The sequence below is a fragment of the Ricinus communis genome, chromosome 5 (assembly GCF_019578655.1).
Source record: "Ricinus communis isolate WT05 ecotype wild-type chromosome 5, ASM1957865v1, whole genome shotgun sequence".
Lineage (NCBI taxonomy): Eukaryota > Viridiplantae > Streptophyta > Magnoliopsida > Malpighiales > Euphorbiaceae > Ricinus > Ricinus communis.
In genome coordinates, this window is record NC_063260.1 from 13206784 (window position 1) to 13224057 (window position 17274).

At 38.2% G+C, this 17274-nt stretch overlaps 3 protein-coding genes across 5 annotated transcripts; 2 read left to right on the forward strand and 1 right to left on the reverse strand.

The window, feature by feature from the left end:
* Positions 1-846: 846 nt before the first annotated feature.
* Positions 847-3640, forward strand: LOC8281751 (quinone oxidoreductase PIG3). 2 transcript variants are annotated; one of them, XM_048374018.1, is made up of 6 exons: positions 847-1199; positions 1540-1719; positions 1903-1960; positions 2077-2184; positions 2316-2474; positions 3215-3640. In XM_048374018.1, exons 1-6 carry the CDS (start codon positions 948-950, stop codon positions 3409-3411), a joined length of 954 nt encoding a protein of 317 aa, XP_048229975.1. In that variant the 5' UTR covers positions 847-947; the 3' UTR covers positions 3412-3640. The 2 variants fall into 2 exon arrangements, with proteins under 2 accessions (XP_048229975.1, XP_002521427.1); XM_002521381.4 differs by having other exon boundaries at positions 849-1199; positions 1903-1984.
* Positions 3566-10098, reverse strand: LOC8281752 (beta-galactosidase 8). Of its 2 annotated transcripts, XM_048374015.1 has the most exons (20): positions 9676-10098; positions 9315-9420; positions 8915-9196; positions 8704-8816; positions 8260-8326; positions 8004-8096; positions 7671-7814; positions 7381-7469; positions 7172-7277; positions 6967-7054; positions 6665-6783; positions 6332-6496; positions 5773-5972; positions 5522-5616; positions 5236-5345; positions 5040-5147; positions 4834-4944; positions 4448-4659; positions 4026-4353; positions 3566-3846 (listed from the first exon to the last, which is right to left on the reverse strand). In XM_048374015.1, the coding sequence occupies exons 3-20, from the start codon at positions 8936-8938 to the stop codon at positions 3736-3738; spliced, it is 2283 nt and encodes a 760-aa protein (XP_048229972.1). In that variant the 5' UTR covers positions 8939-9196; positions 9315-9420; positions 9676-10098; the 3' UTR covers positions 3566-3735. The 2 variants fall into 2 exon arrangements, with proteins under 2 accessions (XP_048229972.1, XP_015576173.1); XM_015720687.3 differs by lacking the exon at positions 9676-10098 and having other exon boundaries at positions 9101-9196; positions 9315-9657.
* A 3912-nt stretch (positions 10099-14010) lies between these two features.
* Positions 14011-16841, forward strand: LOC8281753 (transmembrane protein 184 homolog DDB_G0279555). Its single transcript, XM_002521383.4, has 5 exons — positions 14011-14168; positions 14964-15257; positions 15349-15471; positions 15576-15866; positions 16299-16841. Exons 2-5 carry the CDS (start codon positions 14994-14996, stop codon positions 16503-16505), a joined length of 885 nt encoding a protein of 294 aa, XP_002521429.1. The 5' UTR covers positions 14011-14168; positions 14964-14993; the 3' UTR covers positions 16506-16841.
* Positions 16842-17274: the final 433 nt, after the last annotated feature.

A 17274-nucleotide genomic window follows, 5' to 3' on the forward strand; every position in this document is an offset into this window, starting at 1 on the left:
ATTTATGTATTTAGCAGTTATTTTATATTTTAAACACATTATTATTTTATTCAAACTTATATAGTTTTAGATAACGTAAAATATACGTGTATAACGTCTGTAATTAAAGGGTTAAAACTAATAATCTGTAAAATTGAAAATTCTAATTAAATTAAAATTGAGATCGTGGAACCAATTGTAAAAATAAGACAATTTCAGAAACTCATTTATATATTTAGCCATATTTTATTTGTATAAAATGATTTTCTCCCAAAAAACGGGCATTAAACTTTTTTTTTACTGTAATCAATTTATTAATAATTATTTTTTTTTCATATATTCTACTTTCATCTTTAAATATAGTTAAAATATAATTAAGTAAATTTTTTTTTAATATTTTAAATTAACCTTTCATTTTTTACAACAATAATCAATTGTTTGATTGCTGTCAAACTGTATTCAAAAGGGTGAAGCATTTAATAACGGCTTATTTTCTATCTGTACGTCATTATCCGATTTGCAGTACTTAGGCAAATAATTGAAAAAACAACATTTTACATTAATTTTTTTTTATTTCTTTCTAAAATTAAATATATCTTAATTAATGTATTAACTGTTAATAATCATCTTTGTTAAGGTGCGGAGGTTGTTGGTGGCCACGGTTGGCTCTGGTTATGGATCAAATTTTCTAACTATATCATTTTTATAATATTTTATATTAATTATAAATTAAAAAATAAAATATTGAGTGTTTTACATAATTCTTTTATTAAGAAAACATAATTTCTTGAAATAGTTGAATTAAGAATTTATTTTTTGTAATTTTTTTATCCAACAAAAACAAATAAAAATCATTATTGTTTCAACAAAAGTCCGGCCTTAGCTGCTCTTGCTTGCTTCTACCAGTAGGACATCTATTGGAAATAAACACGCCTCTACTCCATTACATTGTCGAAAATTCTCAGAAAATGAAAGCAGTAGTAATAACTACACTTGGAGGACCAGAGGTTCTCCAATTGCAAGAAGTAGAAGACCCACAAATCAAAGATGATGAGGTCCTGATCAAGGTACATGCCACTGCCGTTAACCGCGCCGATACCCTCCAAAGGTTAGGCAAGCACCCGCCTCCTAAGGGCGCCAGTCCCTATCCTGGTCTTGAATGTTCCGGCACCATTGAAGCCGTTGGGAAACTTGTTTCTCGCTGGAAAGTAGGAGATGAGGTATAAATTCTCCGACTTCCCTATCATAAATGTAATTTATTAACAAATCGGTGGTGGTTGTCTAATTTGTTTAGTTCTTAGAAGATTGTATTTTTATGCAGATATCAAAGAAAGGACTCTACTTATTCCATGAAAAAGATTCCTTTCGTAAAAAAAAAAGATTGAAATTTTGACTCGAATGGCTTGATTTTTTCTTGTTTTAAGAATTTGATGAGCGAGAAAAAGGCCTGTTTGTTTTGATTTTATGGTTCTATAGATTTAAAGACACTGGATATTCTTGTGATTTTTCACAATTTTCTTGATATCTAGTAATGTAGACATCATCCAACTTCTTATGCAGGTGTGTGCTCTTCTTAGCGGAGGAGGCTATGCAGAGAAAGTGGCAGTTCCAGCAGGCCAAGTTCTTCCTGTTCCTCCTGGTATTTCCCTAAAGGATGCTACTGCTTTCCCCGAGGTTGCTTGTACTGTTTGGTCCACTGTTTTTATGATGAGTAGGCTGTCTGCAGGCGAAACATTTCTGGTAACTTCTGATCTTTATTTATATTTTGATATGTGCTGCTATGGCATAATTTGTCGTATTGGTTGGATATTTGTAGGTTTTATCTTGTTATATTATGTCTTAGAAATGTTAAATATGTTTGTTTCTACATGGAGTCTTTAGTGTACCGCCTACTGCTTGAACTAATGGTTATTTGAATTCCAGATTCACGGGGGTTCTAGTGGGATTGGCACTTTTGCAATTCAGATGGCTAAATATCAAGGTGTTAGAGTGTTTATCACTGCAGGTTGGGCTGCATTTCTCTTGAGGTTCCTCTATTTGCTATGAAATATTTCAAGCTAATGTTCATATATTTTCTTTTTATTTCTTGATCTTCAGGGAGTCAGGAAAAATTAGCTGCTTGTAAGGAACTTGGTGCTGATGTCTGCATCAATTACAGAACAGAAGACTTTGTTGCACGGGTGAAGGAAGAAACTAATGGGAAAGGTATCTTCTTCTATTTCTAGGCAGCATAAATGTAATGGTTTGTATATGCAATCTGTCAATAGCATCAGTGAATCAAAGGCTTGAGACTTCTACTTTCTTTTCTTAGGGCAACTGTTTGTTTTGGATGACAGGTGTTGATGTTATTTTGGATTGCATGGGCGCATCCTACCTGCAGAGAAACCTGGACAGCTTAAATGTTGGTGGAAGGCTTTTTATCATTGGCTTCATGGGCGGAGCTGTGGCAGAATTAAATCTGGCCTCATTGTTAGCGAAGCGCCTCACATTGCAAGGTAATACCAAAGTCCTTTATCTATTCTTGGTTTGCATTCGGTAGGCTTTGGGTTGGTGAAATCATTAATGACCTCCATCTTCTAAGATATATGCTTTAGTAGGTCTCTTACTGGATTCTTATTGATGTTCATATAATTGAATGCAATGTGCAGTTTAATGGGCAAGTTTGAGCATCATTCTAATTTTTTGTATTTTTGTATTTTCTTTTTTGTTTTTCATTTTTCTGAATGTGCAAAATATGCTAAATTGTAGTATGGTAGTTTGAATGAACTTTGTGAATATTGCTTACGTAAAACTGATATCCTGGAAAACTTGCATTATGATTGTAATCTCTGTTTTTCTGGGGCAACTCGCTTTTTACCAGTCCATTTCTTATTGATGGTAAAGGACTGAAGTATGTGCACATGGTAGCCTCATATTCATCTTAAGCGTGCCTCCAACTTCAGATAATGCATCATTCCGTATAATGTCTTACATTTTGGCTGTTGCAATGGATTAAGAGTGTGTTCAATAGAACATAAATGTAATGTAACAGGCTGTATTGATTAAAAGTAGATTTGGTTACATTTCACAATGATCTACCGAACATGCATTAAATGCAGAAAGATCTCTGGTAATATCTATTGGGTGATGCGCCAATTTCCATTCAATATTAATTGTTAAAACATTTTATAAAGATTTATTGTTCTGTATTTAAATGTAACAATAATGTTTTTCTCATTGATGATTGTTTTTGCAGCGGCTGGCTTGAGAGGTAGAAGTTCAGAAAACAAAGCAGACATTGTAAATGAGGTGGAGAAGAATGTTTGGCCTGCAATTATTGAAGGCAAAATGAAGCCTGTGGTTTATACATCTTTTCCATTATCTGAAGCGGCAGAGGCTCATCGACTCCTGGAAAGTAGTCAGCACATCGGCAAGATCCTGCTTCTTGCATGATGCTAATGGTCCAAGCAGCTTTAGTTAATCATGACATTAGCGGTGGTATTTTTATGGATGTTTACATGGAGGGTATTCTCAGCTTCTTCATAGTTTCTTGTAATATAGGAATAAAATGTATCCTTGGAGTGACTATTGGATATAAAACTTAATGTGGTGCAGAAATTCATGAATGCTATACTTATTTAGCTTGTTTGAATTCATAACAAACTAGGCTGGGTTTGGAGAACTGCGAGAATTTTACAGGTTCCAAAATAGTAATGCCACTTTTGACCGAATAATCAAAAGGCCATAGCCGTGGCTTCTTTAGAGTAGGAACTGGAATTACTCACTGCAACGAGCTTCAACTGCAAATCTTTTGAGAACTCCAGGGCAAGGGTCACCAAGGTTGGCAGCTGATATGGAGATTGAACATCCTTCCTGACCAATGCAAGCCTATAATTTCAACATGTCAGTCGGTAGAACATAGCAACGTTAGTAGCTAAGAATAATTATAATGGGTTTCCACTTATCTTGAAACAAAACTAAACAGGCAAGATTATCGGTTGGCAGGTAATCAGATCCAAACCCAAATTGCTGGTTTCAGATTTTACAGCCGGGAAAAGCATTTTTACCTTTTGAACAATGTCTAACATATCGGCATGACAACTTCCTGGATTGAATGTACCACAGATTCCAGCAGGAGTTCCAAAACTAGCAAAGTTAATAGATTTAATGTGCCATCCTTGTTCACAGGTAAGTCGAACTTCAGGGTTTTGTGACTTGAACTCTGAGCTTGATTTCCACGAGTCAGCTGGTGGTGGATCGTCCTCTGACACAATTGAACATATCTCATGTCCAGTTCGTGTTAGCACAGAAATTTTTGAAGGGTCACCGCCTAGCTCTTCATGTAGGACTAGTAGGTTTTCACCAGGATGAACCCAAGTCCGTGGAATATGATACCTGGGAAATATTAGCTTTCCATAATTGATTGTTACAGTATGCAGGAGTAATTATGAACAATACCAAAAACATTAACTGGTTCCGAATTTCTTACAGTGTTTGAGCAGGCTGACCACATTTCTTAAGACATTTAAATGAATCATACGCTCCTCTATAATCACAACTATCATTGCAACCTGTTGATGGTGAGAGGTAGGCAGGCCAATATCGTCCTATGCTCTGTCCATTGACCCAAGCCTGACCCTTCCCCATGCCTGCAAGATTTAAGGCTAAAGGACCTTTCCCTTCCGGAGCAACAAAAGTACCCTAAGAAAGGACAAAACATCAAAACCAGGATGCATCAGAGTGGTGATGAAAGAAAATAGAATTTAAGCAACTAAGGCAATCAGAAAGTCGAATTACTATGAGTATCATCTGTAATTTATTTAAGCAGCACCAGAGAATCAATGAATTCATGCCATATTGCCTGCATCTATTTACCTTGTACCATATCAGACTCTTATTAATAGGTGGAGAAGCCCCCTGAGTCCAAAGTGAACTATTTGCAAGACTAACTTTATCCAGTCCAAAGTATTCCCCTTCAAGTCCTACCTGGAAAGAAGAAAGCATTACTGATTTATGTGATGTTCACTTGTTCTGTTCAGAGGAAGAGGTGCTACTGCATAAAGAAAAATTAAAATACCAACCTGATAGGTCCATTTCTCAGAAGAAAGGTCAATTTTGACCTTACTTTGGCCAACAAGCAGAACGGCATAAATTCCAGCTCCTTGAACATCAAACCACGGGCCATAGTTCTGAAGTACGGATACAATAAAATCACATATACCAATAATGCTGATGCATTAGTTAAAGTTCTTCCAGAAAGCAAATATATAGCTTTACCTGTACACCTATCATCATACTTAATAAATCTAATGTATTATTTCCTTCAATAAGACTAATCTTCTCAGTGAGTGAAAAGCTTGCGTCATCATGATTTCCATATCTAAATGCTGCAAGATATTCAATATGTGAAGTTCATTGTTATCGTACTGACAGAAGTGGTCATAAGATTATTAGATAGAAGGAATATGAACTCACACGTGCTAGAAAAATGTTAGAAAATTCAACATGGACAATTTGGTCTTGAAATGCAGATTCTAGTCAAATTAACGAATGTACTACTTGCCTACAAGTACTTTGTTCACAAAAACTAGTGCTGCATGCCCCAAACTCTCAATATTCAGAATGATATCTTTCACTTGATCAGCATTCACACTGATACTGCCAATATGGTGAAGCAATTCCAAAGACAAACGGAAGTAAGAAAAAGCAATAAGTAAAGATATAAATGCGAGCAAAAGTTCTTGATGTAAAAACTTGAGATGGGATATTATAGCGGGAGAGAAGATGGTGATGAACATGCAGTTAATGAATTACCTGGTTGAGTACCATAAGAAATCACTGATATCTTTTGTTGTATTAATCTGTTCTAATAAACCTGGAGCTGTAAATGAGTTGTTACCCCAAATGCCCACTTCTTCTTTATACCAACTCCACACTATTTGTTCCAGCGGAATTTCATTAACAGAGGTTGAATGAGCAAAAAAATCATCGCCGAGGTTCCTTTGTGAGACAACCTTTAACATGAAGAATAACAAATCAAATTATTAAGTTTTCAAATCCAATGAGCTGAGAGGGGGAACAATACAAAGGTTTTCTTACTCTTTTGAACTTGTAGAAAAAAAAAAGAAGAAGTTGATTACAAGAAATGGAGATAAAGACAAATCTGATGAAGATTACTGCAAATGGTGAGGCAGAACTAAGTTCATTTAATACTGAGAATTAGGCTGGTGAAATCAGTTTAGGTTCAAATCAACTTTCATAACAAGATTTGAGTGATAGGAAATGAAGAAAAGGTGACTTTATGGCTATTTGACATGGAAAAGAAACAAGAGTTAAAAGGTCAGCTTTTATTTTTAAACTACAGAATGAGTACCTTGGCTGTGTTAAAAATAACATTCTTGCAATCTGGAAGTATGCTCACAGACCAAGCAGGAAGAAAGTATATATTTCCATTGAATGTAACATTGGCATCTGAACTACTGTCATAATTAGCAAGAAAGGCTGCACAATCATTCGAAGATTTATAGTAGATGTGTGCCTGTGAAAAGCAGAAACAAAAGAAAGGGAAAATCAGGAGCAACAAGCAAATTGATTTAGAAACTTAGGTGTCTCTAGGGCAAAATGACACTTGGACAAACCAAAGCAGACATTATCAATAGAGCACAATCCTTTTTATTAGCAGGAATTGTTGAAACATCTATAATACCTCTAAGTTATTGCCGAGCTGCTGGTGGATTGGATCTGAGCTGATCAAATGTTCTTCACACTGCTTTATTGCCTTGTGCAGATCGCGTAAGTGACCCCACTTTGGCTGTCTAATAAATCCTGCATCGTACATTTCTCATGTGATTATCCAGTTGCATCAGACATGTCTAATAGAAAGAACAAAGAAAAGGTTGCAGCTCAACGGATTGATTGAGTAGCCAAGCTGCAATTCTTTTTGGTGCTGTAGAATATGAAGTCGTTCGAGTGCTCATGTCACTGAATGTTTACAATTGGAAGTTTTACCATACTCATCGATCGGGGCATCATAATCATAGCTTGTTGCCACCAAAGGACCTCCAGCTGTTCTTCCAAAGTTGGTTCCACCAAAATACTACAAGTAAATGTCAGCTTGATTTTCAGAACTGCATCATTATGCTTTTCTATCACATGTTCACAAAGTAATATAGTAACTATACCCGAAAAGCAATAGAGCTGAATACAGACTCACCATATAGTAGTTTTGAAAAGTACCACCTGTCTCGAAAAAGCGAGCAACAGCAAAAGCTAGATCCTCAACAGGTCGATATGGAATTGCATAACCAAATGAAAGAAACCTTCAACAACAAGTAGAATACTTATTTTCTTGAACAGCACTGCAGTACTACTGATGTAATACATATAAGGAAATGATAGACAAAAAGAGATGTAGATTCTTACCATCCACTATAATTCTCAGTCCACATTTTTGGTTTGGAAGGAGAATTTGGAGAAAACCGATCACAGTAGAATCCATTGCATGTATTTATCTGCATGAAACTTCCCATTAGACAAGACTAGCGACATATTTTAAGTCTAAGAAAGATAAAGGAATAAATTAACTATCCTAATTTGCGGTGAAGAAGGAAATAATAAACACATGATTATCCTTTCAAATTCCGAAGTAGCTCAAAGATGTTTATAATATGTTAGCAGGGAACAGAATGAGTCCCACAAAAAATTAAACATACAATTGGATCAGGAGCGTCAACTTGTGCGCACATCACCCAAGGTACACTGGTATTCAGACTAACAGCAGTTTCTGCGGCCCATTTGACATATAACTCTCCTGCAGCCCCATATGCCCATTCAACATTCCCATATTCATTCTCAACCTGTTACAGGACATCGAAAATGAAATTACAAAGACCGTTGCCGCATGAATATGTTTAATACTGATTTGGTAGACCCTTTGACCTACTTGACATACATTGGAGGTAGATGACAGCTCAGAGTTATAATTCTCAGTTTCTTTCTGAAGAGTAAATAATAATTAACTGAAACTAATAAAAATAAGCAGTCACCTGAGCAAGAATGATTGGCCCTCCCTGTGATGCAAATAGATTCTCTTCCTTCATCATATTTACAATTTTTGTAAGAAAAAGCTTCATTTCCTCCTGCCAGTGACAATGATATAAATGAGATAAATCTTTTATAGGAAAATGATAAGGTCAATTAGCAATTGTGTAAAGAAACTTTTAAATGCACAATTAATGTGTGAAAGAAAAATAATAGGTAAAAAAGAGTTCAAATATTGCCACTTTCAGGATCATAAGGCACCTTGAATAGTTCGTTAGTCGTTCGAAACTGAATCCCAGGTATGAAGTGTAACCAAAGTGGGAAACCCCTGTCGTAAGGGCATGTTGAGAAATCAGGTTATGCTAAGCTTGAGAGATTGTTTCTGAATAATTTCAGAGAAACATGTTGTAGACTACAATATAATTCAGACTGTTAACCTGAATAGAGTAGACTTGTTCTACTATATACATTGAAAAAGAAAAATGGACCAAAGGAAGACTGAGAGAAGATAGATAATTTCAGCAGGAGATTATTGAGGTAATACATGCATTATATTTTATACCATAGCTACCATATAAAAAGCACTTCCACATATTGTAATTAGTAGTTTTCAACATAGAGGGAAGCATATAAAATAAATAGGAAAAAGAAAGAAGAGCTTTATGTCATTTAGAATGAGCAGAAACTGTAATCAGAAGCACAGACCCGTAATTCCATTCAGCACAGGCATATGGTCCAATCCTCAAATGAACTAGAAGACCAGCTTCCTGAATTGTTTTGACGAACCTCACCAGGTCAAACCTGCCTTCAAAATAGTACTAAAAGAAATGGAAAATACAAGTGATCAGATATGATTCAAAGGTGTGATTCTACGGCCCTCTTTTCTGCTTACATAAGCAATTATATCATCTCTCACAAGTTTTCTCCAGCCAACTTCCATTCAAGAATATCTGAATAAGCTGTACAGCGTAAGTTGCATACAAATTTCCAGACAATCAGCTTGCAGTCCCAACATATAATGTGGCAAGTTCCAAGCGATCCTCTATATTCGCTGATAGTAGAACTGATAATAACAAAATCAAATTTCATACAAACATATTACCTGTCCTTTCACAGGTTCGTGATAGTTCCAAAAGACATAAGTCTCTATTACGTCCAATCCGCCTTCTTTTGACTTCCGAATAATATCTGGCCACACCTGATATTTCATATCCAATAATGCAGCATCAGAATCAAACTAGACTATCACTTGACCTTAATCTCAGTTTATATAAAATTGAAATAAAATCCCAAAAAAAAAAAAAAAAAAAACCCACCTCAGGGGTGGTTCTAGGATAATGAATAGAGCCAGACTGCAAAACCCTCCTCTTTCCATCAATAACTAGTGCTCTATGATCATAACTCACTTTACCACTCCATCCCCTTTCAAGATAAGAACAAGCAAAAATTGAAACGAACAGTAAAATCAATACTAGAGAATTCTTGCTTCCCATAGTATCTCAAAAGCATGGAAAATGAAATGAGCCAAGTTTGCTCATTGAAAAAGACCAAAAGGCATGTGGGGTACATTATCAAAGAACAGAATTATATTTCTAGAATTTGTTCTTTCTCATTTGTTTGAATTGAAAACAAGGAATATGTAAGAGTATTTTGTTAAAGGAAACGAAAAATTCCTACCTATACGACTATCCAAACAGTAAATCCAAAGCTTTGGCTTTGTAATGATTGTTTGATCAATGACCAATGATTGTAAAATGGAGAAAGGTTGCTTTCAAGCTAAATAGAATGAGACAACAAAGAAAAGATCAAGATATTTTGGAGTTTTTGAGGGATGGAAATAAAGATCCAATCTTTTCATATAGCAGTCAATTTTTTTTTTTTTTTTTTGACTGTAACTTTTAGCAGAAGAGGGTCTTCCCATGTGCACAAGAGTAAATTTAACTGTATGCTGGTGAGGTTGTTCAAGAATGGATCAAAGTTACCATCAGGGGTTCCCCTGTAGTGTTCTATAGGGCGGAGAATCTATGGATTTTTCTTTGTAGTTATACATTTGGGTTCAAATTGAATTATCGTCATAAGCATTCAAATTGAATAAAATTACTGTGCTTCATATCCAAACTAATCCTCAAAAGCTACTCTTGTGAAATTAATTGAAACCCATTAATTTCAGATGCGTATTGTCACGGGCTTGGTGTTTGCTACCAACGAACCGTGCGGCACTAGCTACTTTCTCGCGGAAACAAGTCAGCTAGTCAGCCTACTCCTCCTTATGCTAGGCAAAATGCTAGCGAGAATGGCAAGAAGAACAAAAGGAAGCTTAAGAAAGCTTAGAAAGAGAATTTCTAGAGAGAGAAACTACTTGCTCTTCTATTAAGCTTGAATAGCTTGATTACAACTTGATGCTTGATCCTTACAAATGAATTCTCTAAGCTATATATAGGCCTCCACCTCCTCAATGGACGGTGATGATACATTCGATCTAATGGCTAAGATTAAGTATCTAGAATGTTCTACACACTTCCATACTTATCTATACATTATACATGCATTCTAGATTATTCTAAAATGTTCCAGATGTTTCCAGATGATTCTAGAATGTTCTAGAATCCTCCCCGCTTTGTAGCGAACTCCTGGAGGCTTCGGGCCATTGAACATTCGCTGAGAAGGGAAATATACGGGCTGTGACATTCTCCCCCACTCATTCTGGCGACGCCCTCGTCGCGTCCCCGCTGTATGCCTCGATTATGCCCTTTAAGTTTCTTGGCAAATCTTCGGCCTTGATGGGGAAGGAGCTTTACCATCATTAAGCCTCCCTCATCAAACTCTGAATGACTCTTCTTTCCATCCGCCCACTTCTTCATTCTCTTGGCGGCCTTGGTTAGAGGAACACATGCCCTGTCGGGCTTTCTCATGTCATCCCTTGTACTTGGTGAATGGCTTTGACAATTCGGTGGGCTTGTTTCGTTCCACCTTGCCTTGGTCCAATGAAGGAAAGTTAGCATTAGTGGTGGAAGCTAACTTTGCCTTGCTACTTAGCGCATCGGCCACTAAGTTTGCCTTTCCCGGCTTGTACTCCTTCGCAAAATCGGACTCCACAAGGGATGCTTGCCATCTTTCTTGCCTTGAGTTGGCTTCTTTTGCTTGAGTACTCTGGGTGGTTCACATGGAGCCTTGGATGGCCTAGTGTGGCTAGCATCCAACAACTCTTTTGGTTGCCTCCGCAACTCTTCGAACTTAAGGGGTGCCATACTATAAGGGATTGCTGTTGTAAGCGGCCTTGTACCTTCTACCAACTCCATTTTCCCGATCCACCTCTCTTCTTGGTGGGAGCTTGATAACCGGCATTACATTCCCAAACTCATATAGGACCCCTGTTATCTCCTTTCGGCACTTTATCTTGTGGGCGAGATCGCCACTTCTTCCTTTAGTGCCGCAAGGAATGACTACCGAGCCTTCTACCCGCTCGAGACAATTGCATGGCCGAGATCTTCATGGCTTTTACCTTGGCTTCTCGTTTCAACGGTACCATACAAGTATTCCCTTGCTCCAAGATACACATGGTGTTGGCAAAGGGAAGTGGGAATGCATTCACTTTATCCAAGAATTCTATGCCAAGCACCATTTCATAGTCATCCATTGTAATAATGGAAAAGTCTAAGAGGCCAGACCACTCACCGAGGCTTACTTTGACATCTCGCGCAAACCCACATGTTGCGTTCGGCGCCGAGTTCACAGCCTTGAGCCACCCTTGCTCCTTTGCATATTTGATGCCAAGTCTTTCTGCCTCCTTTACCTCGAGGAAGTTGTTGTTAGCCCCGGTATCTATCAATGCTTCCCAACCTTCAGCTTCCACGAATAATCGGCCCTTCTTTTTGGACTCGGGCATCTCAAATTTGGTTTTGATGGCACTGAGAAGTTGTAGTGAACCCATCTTAGACTCCTCTTGCACTCGTTGGTGTTCTTCCCTTTCTTCGACCAACGCAGAGAGCTTATTCTTCGTAGGGCAATCTCTCGCCTTATGTGGTCCGTCGCAGAAGAAACACTTAATACGAGGCTTTTCTCCACCTTTGTCATCCTTGTTGCCATGGTTACCTCCCTCTCTGGGCTTGTCAAACCTGTAGGAGCCTTCCTTTTTGTGGTGGCGATCTCCCCCATTCTTTCCGTTACCGTTCCTTTCTTGGTCAGGCTTGTGCTTATCTTGCCTCCTGATCTCTATCAAGGATTCGGCCACGACAATGGCGGTGTTGAGATCTTGGACACCACGGCGCTCCAACTCCAACCTTGCCCAAATCTGCAACCCATCCGTGAATGCAAACAAGGCTTCTTCATCGGTATAGTTGGGAATTTCAAGAAGTGTGTCGGTGAATTCTTTAACATACTCCTTGATACTTCCCGTATGCGAGAGTCGCCAACTTGGCCCTTGCATCTCGAATCGCATTCTCGGGGTAGAATTGCTTCTTCAAATCTTCCTTGAATTCTCCCCACGAGCTAATGGTGCATGTACCCTTTTCCATGTCGCCACTCCTCCTTCTCCACCACAACATTGCGGTATCTTCTAAGAAGAGTGCGGCAGCGTCAACTTTCTTGGCTTCTACTAAGCCAAGTGCCTTGAAGTATTGCTCCAAGCTCCATAGGAAGTTATCAATTTCCTTCGCATTCCTCGAGCCTTTATAAGCTTTAGGCTTCGGAACATCTAACTTCGATGAAGTGGAGACTATCATCGGCACACTTCCACCTCCCTGGATAGCTGCCTTCTTACAAAGGATAAGTTCCTCCTCGGTTGCCACCAACCTAGCAACCATTCCATCAAGCATCTCCCTCAACGTCACAACCTCGGCAAGGAGAGTTTTCTCCATGGTCTTGGCTTGTTCTTGACACTTGGACATCCCCTCGTTCAAGGCGTGCTTGCATCCCTCTTGAAGCTCCTCTCTTCCATTCTCGAGCTCCCCGGTCGTTGCTCTAAATCCCGAACGTATCTTGTCCCTCGGCCATGATTAGCTCTACCTTGGCTTCCATGTCAGACACAACATCCCTCGACCTTCCTCTCTCCTTCCTTGGTGGCTTGGACGCTTCCGGCTGGTCCTTCACAACTTCACTATGGAGTTGCCTTACCTCTTCCGGAACTCTAGCAGCTCACTTGCTCCTGATGTCTTTGCCATTTCAACGATTGTCTAACCTTGCTCTGATACCAACTGTCACGGGCTTGGTGTTTGCTACCAACGAACCGTGCGGCACTAGCTACTTTCTCGCGGAAACAAGTCAGCTAGTCAGCCTACTCCTCCTTATGCTAGGCAAAATGCTAGCGAGAATGGCAAGAAGAACAAAAGGAAGCTTAAGAAAGCTTAGAGAGAGAATTTCTAGAGAGAGAAACTACTTGCTCTTCTATTAAGCTTGAATAGCTTGATTACAACTTGATGCTTGATCCTTACAAATGAAATCTCTAAGCTATATATAGGCCTCCACCTCCTCAATGGACGGTGAGGATACATTTCATCTAATGGCTAAGATTAAGTATCTAGAATGTTCTACACACTTCCATACTTATCTATACATTATACATGCATTCTAGATTATTCTAAAATGTCCGGATGTTTTGATTCAGAATGTTCAGAATCCTCCTCGCTTTTAGGCGAACGGGAGGGCCATTGAACCTTTGCGCGAGAAGGGGAAATATACGGGCTGTGACAGTATACATGTGGGCATTCAAATGTCATAAGCATGCAAACTGGATAAAATATCAACGAATTTTCCCATTCTCAGCTTCAATCTTTCTGTCAACGACTGCTTGATTGCTGGTTCGGAAACTCACAACTTGTTTTAAAAACGGTAAAAACTAACTCTCCAACTAATAATTTAATCCAAGACTTTCAGGTTTGGCACGAGAATGTTTACTGTCCATTAAAATGCTGAACTTTTAGGCTCAAAGCCCATAGTTGGAGTGAGCCCAAATCGGATAAACATCAATTACATTTATAAAGATAATACGTGTCCGCCTGTCATGTGGCCCATATCATTGATTAATTGGAATTTTACTTCTGTTTATTGAAAGTAATATCTCCATTTTCATTTCTTGCATCCCCACCTGCGTTAGTTCCAGAAGCTAGTCTTTGATCAAATCATTCTCTCTAAGTACACTCGATCTTCTTCTATCTCTGCCTCTTGTTGATCTGGTAAGTTGTATTATCCATCCACAATCAATAAATTAATTTAAAAGAAAAGAAACTATATTAGAGGAAAATGATTGATGATTTTATCTTCAAATTGGAAATTTTTCGCCCTCTTCGCAGCTGATTCTGATAAAATCTTGTGATTTTTATGAGGCTGGAAATAGAATCTTGCCAGTCAACTGAACTTACTACTCTTTTTCTTTTTCTTTTTCTTGATGGCAGTGAGCATTGTCTTCTTTAGTCAAATTGTTAGGACGGTTTCAATTTGCCTTAAATTTCCCAATTAAATTTATATGTTGTTTCCCGCACAGATTTAGCTTTAATGCTTTTGATGCATTGATGAAGTTCTGGTTCAATTTTAACAGTAGTATGAACTTTTATAATTCTTTTAGCAACATTATGTCTTTGTGTTATCAATGGCTAACTTCATTTTAAGAATTACGAATTAAGATAATAAGCATCCATCAGCTAATTATGTATATATGCATTTGAGGGCGTGCCCTTGGCACAGCTTCCTTTGGTGACCCGTATCTTAGGAGTTTCAGGCGTGAAAACAGCCTCTTTGCAAAAGATGCAAGTGGAAGGCTGCATGTATACGCATGCACCCTTCCCTTACCCCAGCATTAGGCAGGGAGCATTTTAATGTACTTGCTTGTGGCAAAAGGAGAGTTCAGAACCATTGTCTAGGAATTTCCCTTTTCTAAATCTTTTGTGCTGGTATACTGTTGAATTCGTAATTCCTAAGATTGAGTACTGATCTTGTGTATATCCTAATGATTTGTTAATGCTTTTTTTCAGATTCATACTTCTCAAACTCAGTCTTGTATAATGGATATATCCACTTTGAATCGTGGGCAACTCACATTAATGGGATCTGCATTCTGTACAATGCTTAGTATGCATTTTACAGTACAGCTCCTATCACAACATCTATTTTACTGGAAAAACCCAAAAGAACAAAAGGCAATACTTATTATCATCCTTATGGCTCCCATTTATGCCATCGACTCTTTTGTGGGTTTGTTGGATATCCGGGGTAGTAAAGCATTCTTCATGTTTTTGGATTCCATTAAGGAGTGTTATGAGGCTTTGGTGAGTGCCTCATACTCAACTTTAAATTGACTTTATGTTGTGGCTCCTTTGGTGCATCGTATCACTTGTAGCTTTCAATTTATTCTTGCAGGTTATTGCCAAGTTCTTGGCTTTGATGTACAGTTACCTGAATATATCCATTAGCAAAAATATTGTGCCAGATGAAATAAAAGGAAGAGAAATTCACCATTCTTTCCCAATGACACTTTTCCAGGTGCAGAGACAATTTCTGCAGTTTAACTTTCCTGTTTCAAATTATAGCACATAACCTTTATCTAAGTTGTTATATTGGATATGTTGTGGTTTCACAAACTTCAGCCTCACACTGTCCGGCTGGACCATCGTACTCTGAGGCTCCTCAAATATTGGACATGGCAGTTTGTAATCATTCGACCAATATGCTCTGTCTTGATGATAACACTACAAATTCTTGGCACATACCCGACATGGCTGAGTTGGACCTTCACCATTATCCTCAACATTTCAGTTTCTCTGGCACTGTATTCTCTGGTGGTGTTTTACCATGTGTTTGCAAAGGAGTTGACACCACACAAGCCTCTTGCGAAGTTCTTGTGCATTAAGGGGATTGTCTTCTTTTGCTTTTGGCAGGTAGATACCTGCCCTTTTTCCCTTGCTTGTTCTTCTGCTTATTGGAAAGGGTTTGGGAGGAGTTTTAAGCCAAAGAGGCAAAACCACTCCCAGAGGACTTCAAGGGTCTTAATGACCTCCTAGAAGGGTGCTGGACCGGAAAAAAAAAAAAAACAATTGCATAGCCAATTCAATGCGTTGTTACTTAAGTTGCTTAATGTTCCCAAATTCCATGAAAATAGGTACATTTATAAATGCCTAGTAGTTAAATTTTTTGTATAATAGGTCTCCTCAGTTCCAAATTATGGAGCTTATTGTTCCCCTGCAATCGACTGGAACTTCAGTTTCCAGCAGTTTTTCTTCCCCAATTTATCCTGTCCATTTCGGTTGTTTTAATTTAATATTACCTGGATACCATTACTTTTTAACAAGTGTCATGTTCCTCATGTGCAGGGGGTGGTGCTTGACATACTTGTGGCCATTGGTATAATACGATCTCATCATTTCTGGTTGGATGTCGAGCACATTGAGGAAGCCCTTCAGAATGTCTTGGTATGCCTAGAGATGGTTGTATTTTCTGTTCTCCAACAGTATGCATACCATGTGGCGCCATATAGTGGAGATATTGAAAGAAAGATGAAACTTAATAAAAATGAATGATATGACCAGACAACTAAACTTTGGAGAGGACACTTTTACATTTGCATATGGAATATTTTCTAATTTGCTTTTCTGCTTCTGTTAAAAAGAGAAAAGGGCAGATGCCTCCAAATTTGCTTAGATGCGCAGACTGACATTTTATAAAGAATGGCTCCTTGTGTTGCCTAATGGTTAGGAAGTAAGACCCGTCTGTCATTAAGCTATAATACTTTGCTTGTAATAAAAGTATCATAAGTTGTGACTCTTGGATTGATAGGAAGGGCTGGCCTTCCTTTATGGATGTTGTTCTTGACAAATTTGCTCTTATTGTATAGCATCGAACTCTATTTGCTGGAAGGATCTGTCGAGTTATTATTTCTATCTTGCACTCAGAATGCATAGTAAGAAGTTAGAAATTGATAGTATTAGTGTTGTAAGAGGGCTGCTGAAACAGCAAACAGAGAATGGCAAGCAGCATGCATGGTGCAACTTGAAATGTGTTTCTGGGGTGATTGTCTTGTGGAACACAGATCGTGCCATTCCTTTTGAATTTTCCCCTACATTCATCAGTGAGTGCAGCTCTGTACACGTCAGATGCAATATAGGGATCAGATTCCGTTTCCTGGTTCTGCAATGATGTTTTAGTTGAACCAGACCCAGTATCAATATCATATTGTTTTTTAGCAATTGACTTGTTTTTTCAAAGTGAATGACGCATACCAAGCACCTTCGGTGGCATAAGCTGGCCAATTGGACAACTCTGCTTGTGGTCTCTTCAGAGTAGAGGGGC